The 12,468-nt window shown below is 29.3% G+C and overlaps 1 protein-coding gene across 1 annotated transcript; it reads right to left on the bottom strand.

Moving 5' to 3' along the window:
- Positions 1–281: 281 nt before the first annotated feature.
- Positions 282–12,447, bottom strand: LOC140877601 (uncharacterized). The gene is made up of 7 exons (XM_073281135.1): positions 12,271–12,447; positions 11,995–12,056; positions 11,661–11,785; positions 10,826–11,045; positions 8,924–9,092; positions 8,408–8,890; positions 282–287 (listed from the first exon to the last, which is right to left on the bottom strand). The coding sequence occupies exons 1-7, from the start codon at positions 12,445–12,447 to the stop codon at positions 282–284; spliced, it is 1,242 nt and encodes a 413-aa protein (XP_073137236.1).
- Between the last annotated feature and the right edge of the window lie 21 nt (positions 12,448–12,468).

The raw sequence follows: 12,468 nt of genomic DNA, 5'->3' as shown, positions 1-12,468 counted from the left end.
AAAGTTTAAATATCAAAATTTATTATTTGATCTTGTATATGAGATCGTTTAGCTTCATTTATGTTCAAGTTGAAAAATTTATATAAATAATTTTTAGTGATGAAGAACCCATTTAAAGAAAATGAGTGAATATCTAAATGTGAAAAGAATAATGGAGGCTGGTCGTTGTGAAAAAAAATTAATGTCCTGCATGAACATATCTTATATTACTTGCAAGTAAATGAAAAAGACGCTAGAAGCGTGAACGACAAATTATTTCAATAAATCCAGTTTGGATTATGTTATTCCTGAAGAATAACAAATATATTAAAAGATTAGATTTCACAAATTATTTGGGATTGAAGTGATATAATCATTCGTGTGTTTTGCTATTATGAAAAATGATGATTATTTTGAATTACAGTTTGTTGAAATTTTCAATAACAATGATATGTGGTAATATGAGCAAATTTTAGCAAAGTTTGTCAAAATATTGCAAGCGGATTATGAGAAAATATTTGCACTTGACATGGATGTACTGATTTGATGGTGATACATATAGAACCATCCTCGAAGGATTCGATGCTCAAAATATTTTTTTGCCAACTTGAAGAAGAAGAAAAGATATTTGGTCTTGAAGTACCATATATATGGCAAAATCAGCATCTGGATCAATTTTTGGCAAATATGTGCACAAGATTGGAATAAGACGAGTTAATAATTTCAAGTGATGCTTGCAAGAGGGGGAGCAATCAAAGTTGTAATCTTTTTCCCTTGTCTATGATTTTTCCCACGTGGTTTTTCACAACAAGGTTTTTAATGAGGCAATTAACAAGTATCGCGAGATGTCGTACTCTCAACCACTGCACCATGGTAGTAAGGCGCTGCGTATTTTTGTTATGAATATTTTGATAACATCGAGTCCTGATGCTCGGTGTTGGGAGGTACGCGTCCCTTGTTCTTTTTCTTGTTTTTAATCATTAGGAACAATGATCGTACTAAGTTTGGGGGGATGTATCATTTGGTCAATGATTTAGTTAGTTGCTTGGTTGATGATTTGAATTGTTGAAAGTTGATTAGTTGAGTTTTATTGTGTGCTTCATAGTTAAAATTTTTGTTTGACTTTATTTGTTGTTTAAGTGAGTAGTTTTGAACTGAGTCAAGAAATAATTGGAATGCATGGCCAATGATGAAAAATTGAAATTTTTTTATTTTTGTGTTATAACTGAAATCCATGACTGTCTACCTATTTAACCAAATTCTGAATTTTGAAAAATGGAACCAATTGGATGAATAATTTCCTATATACTCTGCGATTAATGCTTGAATCTGATTTTTTAAACATACAGACATAGATATGATTGAGGCATTGTTTGAATTTTTGGGCCTAATTTTTATTGAATAATTTTATCCTTAGTTTCTCATTTGACTCTACACGTATATCAGTACATTGAGGTACAAAAATCTGAATTTGTTGTGAAAATCATCGTTTACTGCTGATGATTGTTCTTTCTGCACTGATTGAAATTCGTATGATTTAATTGTGGATTGAGATTTGTCTAGAACTAGTTCGGACACTCTTTGAGGCGAAATAAGGGCATAACTATGATTAGGAATGATTTAGGCAAATTTTTCTGATATTCGTTTGAGCCTTTTAAGCTACCCATTAATATATGTTATCCCTAGTACCTTGTTTGAGCTTTATTGAAAATCGAATGACATGCGTGTAAACGTGTGATAAACCCCATTCGTCATTGTTTCAAGGTCCTATATTAACTACCTATGAATAACTTAAACACTATTTCCTACCTTTAAGGGAGTAATTTGAATGTTAAAATGTTATATGCTCCTAGTTTTTATTTGTGACTATGGAATGGTGTGGTGGATGAATTGAAAAGAAAAAGATAGTAGTGAAAAAGGAAAAAAAAATGGGGTTTGAAAAAAAAAGTTGTGAAAAAGTTGAAAAATCAATGGGAAGAAAAAGTGTGAAGTGTAAATGAAAAGGAGTGGAAATTAGAGTTTAAGCATAAATTACTCCTTCTTTTTGAATTTTTATTCCTTCGTTTGTAGCCATGAGCCATGCCTTACATTATAAGCTGATTAAGTCCTATTGACCGAGTCTCAGTTGCCCAATATACTAGTGGAGAAGAGTTGCGAGAATTTAGCCTATGGACTGTTGATTGATACTTTTAATGATTATGAATTTTTGATCAAAACACGCACACACTATTATTCTTTGCATTTACCTGAATGTGAGTGTTTTTTATATCCCTATATTTGATCCCTTGTTACCTTGAAAAGTCCTCATGATCTATGAATGTGTGAATTGAACTTGGATAAGAGTGTTTTGAAATGTGAGGTGCGGAGATTGTATGTTTATGCAGTTATTTAGTTATGATTGAAATTTTCAAGTGTTAGAAGGTAGGATGAGATTGGATTTGAATTTTTAAAATTATTGCGGAGGTCATTGCTCCATAATATTTCTTGACTATCATTGTTGATGTTTGGTTGTTAGTTTGGTGATTTGAGTGAGTTTTTGCTCGAGACTAGCAAAAGTCTAAGTTTGGGGATATTTGATAAGTGTATTTTATACACTTAATTTATATATGATTTTAATTATTAACTATTGGTTTCGAGCAGATTTATGTGTGGGTTTTGTTGTTTTTGTGATTGAAAGAAATTAGTAAGTATTGTGGAAAAGAGAAGAAAAATAAGAATTTGAGAAGAGAAAAGAATAAAATGGAGAAAAGAAAATTGAAGCAGTAAAGAAGAGAAAAAGAAAAGAAAAGAACAGAGTAACAGGAAAATGAGAAGAGGATATTTGGGCTTTCATATTGGGCTTAAGAAGGAAAATTGTTAGCGCTTCTCTTTAGCGCATCATGAGGAGCAAACACGCATATACTTTTGTGAAGTGAGAAATCAAGACCGAGACATGTGCGCGCCCGCCTAGGATTTCTGGAGCGCCCGCTCCATCGCGCGATCTCAAATTTTAATTATTTCGGCAAATATTTTGTTGGCTTTTTGTTGGGATTTTGGATGACGGTATATAAAAGGATTTGAAGTCAGACAATTGAGAGGGGGGGGTGCTACAACTTAAATTGTAATTCACCCAAGTGTAGGTTGTCTGCAAGTAATATACTCGTGAGTACGAGATCGATCCACGGAGAGGATGTTGTAAGTTTAATTTTAGCAATAATATATTATAGATGAAAATATTATTATAAAACTTCAAATACACAAATTATAAAATTGTCAAGGTTTCAAAGGTTCATTGTTGGTTTATTTAAGATTGTTTAATAAAAATAAATAAAAGAAACTAAAATAAAAATAAACATAAAAGAACAATGAAATATTTAAACAAGTATATCATATAATATAGTTCCCACTATATTAATATCAGATTAACCGATATTTAATACATGGTACCCATAATATATATATAGATGAATAAATATAAACATAAAAAGAACAATTAAATATTTAAACAAGTATATCATATAATATAGTTCCCACTATATTAATATCAACCGATATTTAATACATGGTACCCATAATATATATATAAATGCATAAATATAAATTGACATAAAAATAAATGTTAGATCAAATCACAATATTTTATTTAGAACAACCGGCAGAGCCACGCTATCGTCTAAATAAAATATATGACTTTATGTTAGATGCGATAAAGTAAATGTTAGTTGCGGAAAAGTAAAAGTTAGATGCGAGAAAGTAAATGTTAGTTGCGGAAAAATAAATGTTAGTTGCGATAAAGTAAAAGTTAGATGCGAAAAAGTAAATGTTAGTTCAAATCACAATATATTATTTAGAACAACCGACAGTGTCACGCTATCGTCTAAATAATATATATGATTTTATTATAAATAGATACATATATTTATAGTATATAATTATTGTAGTATTTATTGTATCATATTTGACAACAAATCAAGGTAACCACATTCAAGGTACCAAGCATTTGATGTAAATAGATAACAACAAATCATCCAAAATTATACCTACAAATAAAGATCAATTAGTAAAAATAAAAATAGAAAAGAAAAGAATATACAAAATATAGACAATCTTACTTGACCAACAATGAAACCTTTTCACCTTGACATAAAAAGATTTAGCTTTCCATGAACATGAAACTCAAGAATAAAGATAAAAGAAATTTCATACTTGAACTTGAGAAACTTGCACACTCAAACTTTTATTCTCACACACACAATATTTATTTTACAAATGAAGAATTCTCTACACTTTTGCACACTACAAAGCTTATACAACACATCTATTTATAGGCCAAATGAGAGCAAGAGTCCAAGGCTCATTAAATGTGAAATAGTAAAGTTGGTGGGTGCTTGTCTCCTTGAATGTCAATACCATGACCCAACTTTAATTGGCATGTTTGATACCTTAGACCACCGATTCAGCCTTTTTTTTCAACATAGAACACGTAGGATATTTTGTGTAGATGTGTTTGGACAACTCATTCACCCCTTTTGGATAAAATATGAAATACTTATGATATTTTTACTCCAAGCTGGTCATAGTAAAAGTAAATCTATCTCCATTTTGATGTTTGATTATTTTGATCATCTTAATGAAGTTTTTGGAATTTCTTGTCTTCTACAAAGTTGAAGATGCCTCTTTTGTGATTCTACAGGTTTTGAGGTTACTCCATTATGACCTCTGTAGCTTGAGTAATTTTATTTTTACCAAACCTGCGCAAACCGTAAAATACAACATTTTAGTAAAACATTTAAATATAAACACATAACACTAAAATAATACAACTTCATAATTTTAATTAAACTTAAAATTTAAAACACACTTTTTAACATATAAATAATTACAAATTTTAAGTTTCATCACACCCCAAACCGGCTAATTACTAGTCCCTTAGTAATAAAATATCATAAAATATCATAAAATCACAAGTTAGATTTTTATTCCTTAATATATATATTCAAATTTGCAAACTTTGAAATTTTAAAAACACACTTGTGAGGAGATCATATGTTTATTTATAAATCTCATTATCAACCAATACATCAATATGTAATTGGATGGGCTATACATATATATTTCACACAATATCAAAATATTAAATATATAATTTTTTTTTTTTTTTTACATAAATATTTTCTAAAAACTTTGAGAATAATATAATTAAAAGGATAATAGAAATCATTTTCATAACATGTATATCATCAAGAATATTAATGTAAAAGTCTCAACTCCATATTCTCTCGGGTTAAAGTATTTCATATATAGCTGTTTTTCACTCATGGAGTTGGAAGAAATTATACACTCTTTGAAAATGGCTAGTAAAGCAGACAATCAAATAACCTAATATTGAAAATAAGATAGGATGATTTACAAAGAATAAACCCATTTTTTTTTTTTGTTTTTTTTTTTTTTTTGTTTTTTTGTTTTTTTGTTTTTTTGTTTTTTTTTTTGTTTTTTTTGTTTTTTTGCTTGGCTGCAAAATTGTTTTTACATAATCAAATACCTCCAATAAACTTTGAAAATGTAACATTTTTTTTTCAAAGTTTATTTATTTTTTTTATTTTTTATGAGGTAAATCTATTACATTAATAATTATAGTAGAGATATTAATACTCTACAACTTTACAATCAGACTTCAAACAACTTTGCAGCCAATTTTCATTTTTCTTTTTTTTTCTTTTTTTTTTTCAAAATGGGTTTAATCTAGTAATCAACCATTTCTTAATAATCAATAAAAGCTTATAAGTTGTTTTCTCAATTCTTACCCCTCACTCACAAAATTTATGTGAGTAACTATTGAACTTTTACAAATTAATTCCCTCAATTATACATGTTATTATTTATTCAATCAATATCACTTTAATTATATACTCATAAAAGTTTTAGAAAATATGTATTTGAAAACACACAATTATATATTATTTATAACTTATATCCCATCAATTATATATTTTCTATTAAATTGATAAAAAGAAGAATAAATAAACATCTATACAAAAAGACTTCATTTTCTTAGTAGTTTGCAATTTAAATATATACGGAATATTAAAATCTAATCTATTGTGATAAGATGATAAATAAAAACTAATGCGTGTCAGGAGTTTTTGACTCCTTACTCTGCCATTGAAAAAAAAAATAAATATTATTATAGAAATATATTTTTTTAAAAATTTTAAATTTTTTTTTTTTTTTTTAAGAAAAATAAAGAGTACATGATGAAAGAGATATCACCTGGAATTATTGAAGATGAGGAACAAACACAAACCATTTCATGACATGTTGAATCAATGATCCAGTTTTCTTTTCTTACTGGTTGGTTGAGACCAATTGATCTTTGTTATAGCTGAATCAGGTTGATGAACAAAAGCTTGGAGATCATCAATTAATTGGTCTTCATTCGAAGCAGAGATGAGCATCCTTCGTGAATTTTCTGAAATAAAATTTTGTTCCACGGCTACATCGAGAAAAGTCAACAAACCATCATAATATTTATTGATATTCAACAAGCCAACAGGTTTATTATGGATATTAAGTTGTGCCCAAGAAACAACATGAAAAATTTCTTCTAAAGTACCAAAACCACCAGGCAAGGCAATAAAAGCATCAGAATTTTCTATCATTTTAGTTATTCTCTCGTACATTGATGAAACTTTCAACTCTTCCCCAACCGTAACACCTGTAATATTTCCTTCAGCTAAAGCTGTAGGAATAATACCCAAAACCTGACTACCTCCAAGATGAGCTGCTGTTGAAATAGATCCCATTAACCCAATATTGCCTCCTCCGTAAACCAAGTGAATTTTTCTCTCTGCTAAATTTTTTCCAAGATTAATTGCTGCATCAACAAATATTTCATTCTTTCCAGTATTAGAACCACAAAAGACACAAATATTTTTCAATTTTTGTGAAGAAGATCCTGTCATGTTTTTTTCTTTTCTTTTAAAAAATATAGAGAGAGTTGAGTGATTTTATAAGGAAAACAAGGAATAAGACAGAAATAGGAATACAGATGTGAACAAAATGATGAAAATAGTAAAAAAAAATAATATATAATAATAACATGCATGCGTATAAACAGTGATGTGATTGTGGCTCACAGTGTTCCTTCAATATTTATGAGTCGAGGGTTGGCTTACCATCCAATTTTCTTATAAATTGGCAAATAGGGTCTTTTTTAGTCAGATTCCCAAGACCATCACCATGACGCTGCGCTTGGAATAGTTTCCATAAATGGAGAAGTTGACCTTGTACATCTCCACTAGAATGCGTCTCAAGAGTCAATGAGATATCATCCAATGACTCTTTACTCAGCCCATTCTTAATGAAATCAATTTTATCTCTTCTCTATTTGTGGAAACATATCCCAAAGATCTGCATTGTCTATTACAAGTCCATCTGGCACAATTATGACAAACATCTAACCTTTTAGCCCTTCTTTTCTTCGCATAGGTACTTTTTCCTAGTCCAGACATATTTCGAACAAGTAAGAATTTTGGAACTTCACCACCTAATCGAACCTTGGCTTCAATTATAAGACGAATATCCTCCGGGATTCCTTTTTGCATAAGCATTCTCAATCTTTCACATCTGCCTTCATAAATCATTCTCAGAACTTTTTTAGAAACAGATGGAAAATATTTACCAAGTTTTTTGATATCTTCATCCATAATATATATTTATATATATATATATTCAATTATTTTGGGAAATTGAAATAAAACCGACTGAAAGTAGTCACGGAGTACCGTTATCCGCCACTTAACCGGGAAGTGAACTCAATTCTGCAAAAATAAAATAAAAATATAAGTAACAATTAAGTTGGATCATATAAAGGCATAAACTCTTCATTAAGAACTTCATTTTCTATAAACGGTTTAAGTCTTTGCCCATTAACTTTAAATACATTATTATTTTTAGGATTTTCAACATCAACAGCACCATGAGGATAGACAAATTTAACAATAAATGGTCCAGACCATCGCGATCTAAGTTTTCCTGGAAACAAATGCAAGCGAGAATTATAAAGTAAAACTTTTTTTCCGATTTCAAAAGATTTTCTCATAATATTTTTATCATGAAATGCTTTTGTTTTATCTTTATAAATCTTTGCATTTTCATATGCATCATTTCTTAATTCTTCTAGTTCATTTAATTGCAATTTTCTTGATTTAGATGCATCATCTAAATTAGTATTAAATGCTTTAATTGCCCAATAAGCTTTATGTTCAATTTCAACAGGTAAATGACAATGCTTTCCAAAAACTAATCTATATGGTGACATCCCCAATGATGTTTTAAATGCAGTTCTATATGCCCATAATGCATCACTTAATCTTAAAGACCAATCTTTTCGATTTGGATTGACTGTTTTTTCCAAAATTTGTTTTATTTCTTTATTTGCAAGTTCAACCTGACCATTCGTTTGAGGGTGATATGGAGTAGAAACTTTATGTGTAATACCATATTTTCTTAACAACGAAGAAAATGATTTATTTATAAAATGACTTCCCCCATCACTTATTATAGCTCTAGGTATTCCAAATCGACTAAAAATATTTTCTTTCAAAAATTTTATCACAACTTTATGATCATTAGTTCTACATGCAATTGCTTCAATCCATTTTGAAACATAATCGACAGCTACTAAAATATAAGTGAATCCAAAAGATAATGGAAATGGACCCATAAAATCTATTCCCCAACTGTCAAATATTTCAATAATCATGATTGGATTTAAAGGCATCATGTTTCGTTTTGAAATTGAACCCATTTTCTGACAATTTTCACAAGATTTGCAAAATGAATGTGTATCTTTGAATAAAGAAGGCCAATAAAATCCACATTGAAAGATTTTTGCAGCTGTTTTCTTTGACGAAAAATGACCTCCACATGCCTCAGAATGACAAAATTTAATGACACTACTTACCTCATTGTCGGGTATGCATCGTCGAAAAATTTGATCAGGACAATACTTAAACAAATAAGGATCATCCCAATAAAATTTTTTGACCTCTTTCAAGAATTTATTTTTATCTTGTGAACTCCAATGAGAAGGCATTTTATTTGTCACAAGAAAATTTACAATATTAGCAAACCAAGGCATAGTAGTAGCATAAAATAGTTGATCATCCGGAAAATTTTCATTTATTGGTATTTCATTTTGAGATGATTCAGAAATTATTCTTGATAAATGATCGGCTACTACATTTTCTTTTCCTTTTTTATCTTTTATTACAAGATCAAATTCTTGTAACAACAAAATCCATCTTATTAATCTCGGCTTAGCATCTTGTTTATTTGATAAATATTTTATGGCAGAATGATCAGTGTAAACAATAGTAGTAGAACCAATTAAATAGGATCGAAATTTATCTAATGCAAACACTACTGAAAGTAATTCTTTTTCAGTTGTTGAATAATTGATTTGAGCACTATTTAAGGTTCTACTTGCATAATAGATCACATAAGGTTTACCTTCTTTTCTTTGTCCTAACACGGCTCCTACAGCATAATCACTTGCATCACACATTAATTCAAATGGTAAAGACCAATCAGGAGGTTGTAAAATAGGTGATGTAGTTAAAAGATTAATTATTTTTTAAAAGCAGTTTCACATTCTTGAGTCCATTCAAATTGTGCATCTTTTGTTAAAAGATTTGAAATTGGTTTCGATATTATGCTAAAATTTTTTATAAATCTTCTATAAAATCCCGCATGACCCAAAAATGATCGAATTTCTTTGATCGTGTTTGGTGATGGTAGATTAGCAATAACATCAACCTTAGCTTTATCAACTTCAATTCCTTTTTCAGATATGACATGCCCTAACACAATTCCGGATTTAACCATGTAGTGACATTTTTCCCAATTTAAAACAAGATTTTTTTCTTCACATCTTTTTAAAACTTCTTCCAAATTTTTAAGACAGTTTTCAAATGAGTTTCCAAAAACAGTTATATCATCCATAAAAACTTCCACAAATTCTTCAATCATGTCACTAAAAATACTTAGCATGCATCTTTGAAAAGTAGCCGGGGCATTACATAAACCAAATGGCATTCTTTTAAAAGCAAAAGTTCCGAACGGACAAGTGAAAGTAGTTTTTTCTTGATCTTCTAATGATATTGGTATTTGATAATACCCCGAATACCCATCAAGAAAACAATAATAAGGATTACCTGCCACTTTCTCTAAAATTTGATCTAAAAATGGTAACGGAAAGTGATCTTTTCTAGTTGCATCATTTAATTTTCTATAATCAATGCACATACGCCAACTAGATGGAATCCTAGCTTGTAATAATTCTCCCTTTTCATTTTTTATAACAGTGATGCCTGATTTTTTTGGTACTACTTGTGTTGGACTTACCCATTTACTATCCGAGATTGGATAAATAATTCCGGCATCTAATAGTTTTAAAACTTCATTTTTAACAACTTCTTTCATGTGTGGATTTAATCTTCTTTGTGGTTGTTGATATGTTTTAGCATTTTCTTCCAAGTGAATTCTATGTGTGCAGATTAAAGGATTTATACCTTTTATATCTTGCAAAGTCCATCCAATTGCATTTTTGTGTTTTTTAAGTAGTGTTATTACATCTTCTTCTTGTTTTGGTAAGAGGGTAGAAGATATTACAATAGGATATGTTTGATTTTCACCAAGAAAAGCATATTTTAGTTCTATTGGCAAGGGTTTTAATTCAAGTTTTGGACGATCATTTTCTTTTACTTCTTCAAGTTCATTAATTTCTTCAAATAACTTTGATTTAAAAACATTTTTTGAATCAAAACTTTCCACTAAACAAACTTCAGATTGTTGATTTAAGTTTTCTTGGTGTATATTTTCTTCCACAATTGTTTCTATTGCATTATCATCTTCATCTTCATTAATACTTGGTTGTTTACATAAATTGAACACATTAAGTTCTAAAGTCATATTTCCAAAAGACAATTTCATTATTCCATTTCGACAATTAATTAAAGCATTTGAAGTTGCTAGAAATGGACGTCCCAATATTACTGGAATTTCGTTATGTACTTCTATTGGTTGTGTATCCAAGACAATAAAATCCACAGGATATATGAATTTATCGACTTGAACTAACACATCTTCTACGATACCTCTAGGTATTTTGATTGACCTATCGGCTAGTAAAAGAGTAACAGATGTAGGTTTTAAATCTCCCAACTTAAGCTTTTCATAAACTGAATAAGGAATTAAATTCACACTTGCTCCCAAATCTAACAAAGCTTTTTTAATTTTATTTTTTCCAATAATACATGAAATTGTTGGACAACCGGGATCTTTATATTTCAAGGTAGAATTATTTTGAATAATAGAGCTTACTTGCTCCGTTAAGAATGCTTTCTTCTTTACATGCAATTGTCTTTTCACAGTACATAAATCTTTTAAAAACTTTGCATAAGAAGGCACTTGTTTAATAGCATCTAATAATGGAATATTTATTTTTACTTGTTTAAAAACTTCATAAATATCAGAATCATTTTTTTGTTTTTTATTATTTACTAATGCATGAGGAAAAGGAACATGTTTATTTATTTTATCATCAATTTTCTTATTTTTAGGACTCAAAGCATCATCTTTCTCAAAAGTATCAAGATTTGAATCCTTACTCTTTGAGTTTAATTGATCTTTGTTTTCATCACTATATGGATCATTAACTATTTTACCACTTCTAAGAGTAATAACAGATTTTACTTGATCAAATTTTTCTTGATTTTGATTTTTAGGATTAGGTTGTGGTTGAGATGGAAATTTTCCTTTTTCATGAATATTAAGTGCAGATGCAAATTTTGCAAGAGTTTCTTTCAAATCATTCATAGATTGAATGTTTTGAATATTGATAGACTCTTGCTTTTGAATGTATGCATGAATTTCATCTTCAAAATTTTTTCTTGGAGGTGGGATATAAGGAGCATAACCTTGATGATTTTGGTTATTTTGAAGAGGTTGTTGTGAAGGTTGTGCATTATTATCGTTCCTCCAACTAAAATTGGGATGATTTCTCCAACCAGGATTGTATGTTTGTGAAAAAGGATCTAATGTTGGTTTTTTAAAATTGTTAACATAATTGGCTTGTTCATGGAGACATTCTTTAAATGAAGGCAAAGTAGGACAATTTTTTGTAAGATGATCATGTGTGTCACATATATGACAAACAATTTCTTGAACACTTTTTAATTGATCACTCTTTTTCATTTCTAATGACTCGATTTTTCTTGCTAAAGATGCAAGTTTAGCTTGAACATCTACATCATCTTTAAGATGATAAATACCACCCCCATTTGTTGAATTATTGGTTTTACTTGGTGGTTCAATTGAGCCTATATTATCCCAATTTTGAGCATTTTCTGCTAATGACTCCAAATATTCCATAGCTTCATTTGGGTTTTTATCTTCAAAAGTTCCATTACACATGAATTCTATCATTTGCCTATCTTTAGGTATTAA

The sequence above is a fragment of the Henckelia pumila genome, chromosome 2 (genome assembly GCF_033568475.1).
Source record: "Henckelia pumila isolate YLH828 chromosome 2, ASM3356847v2, whole genome shotgun sequence".
NCBI classification, from domain to species: Eukaryota; Viridiplantae; Streptophyta; class Magnoliopsida; order Lamiales; family Gesneriaceae; genus Henckelia; species Henckelia pumila.
This window is presented reverse-complemented; position numbering and strand designations above follow the sequence as displayed.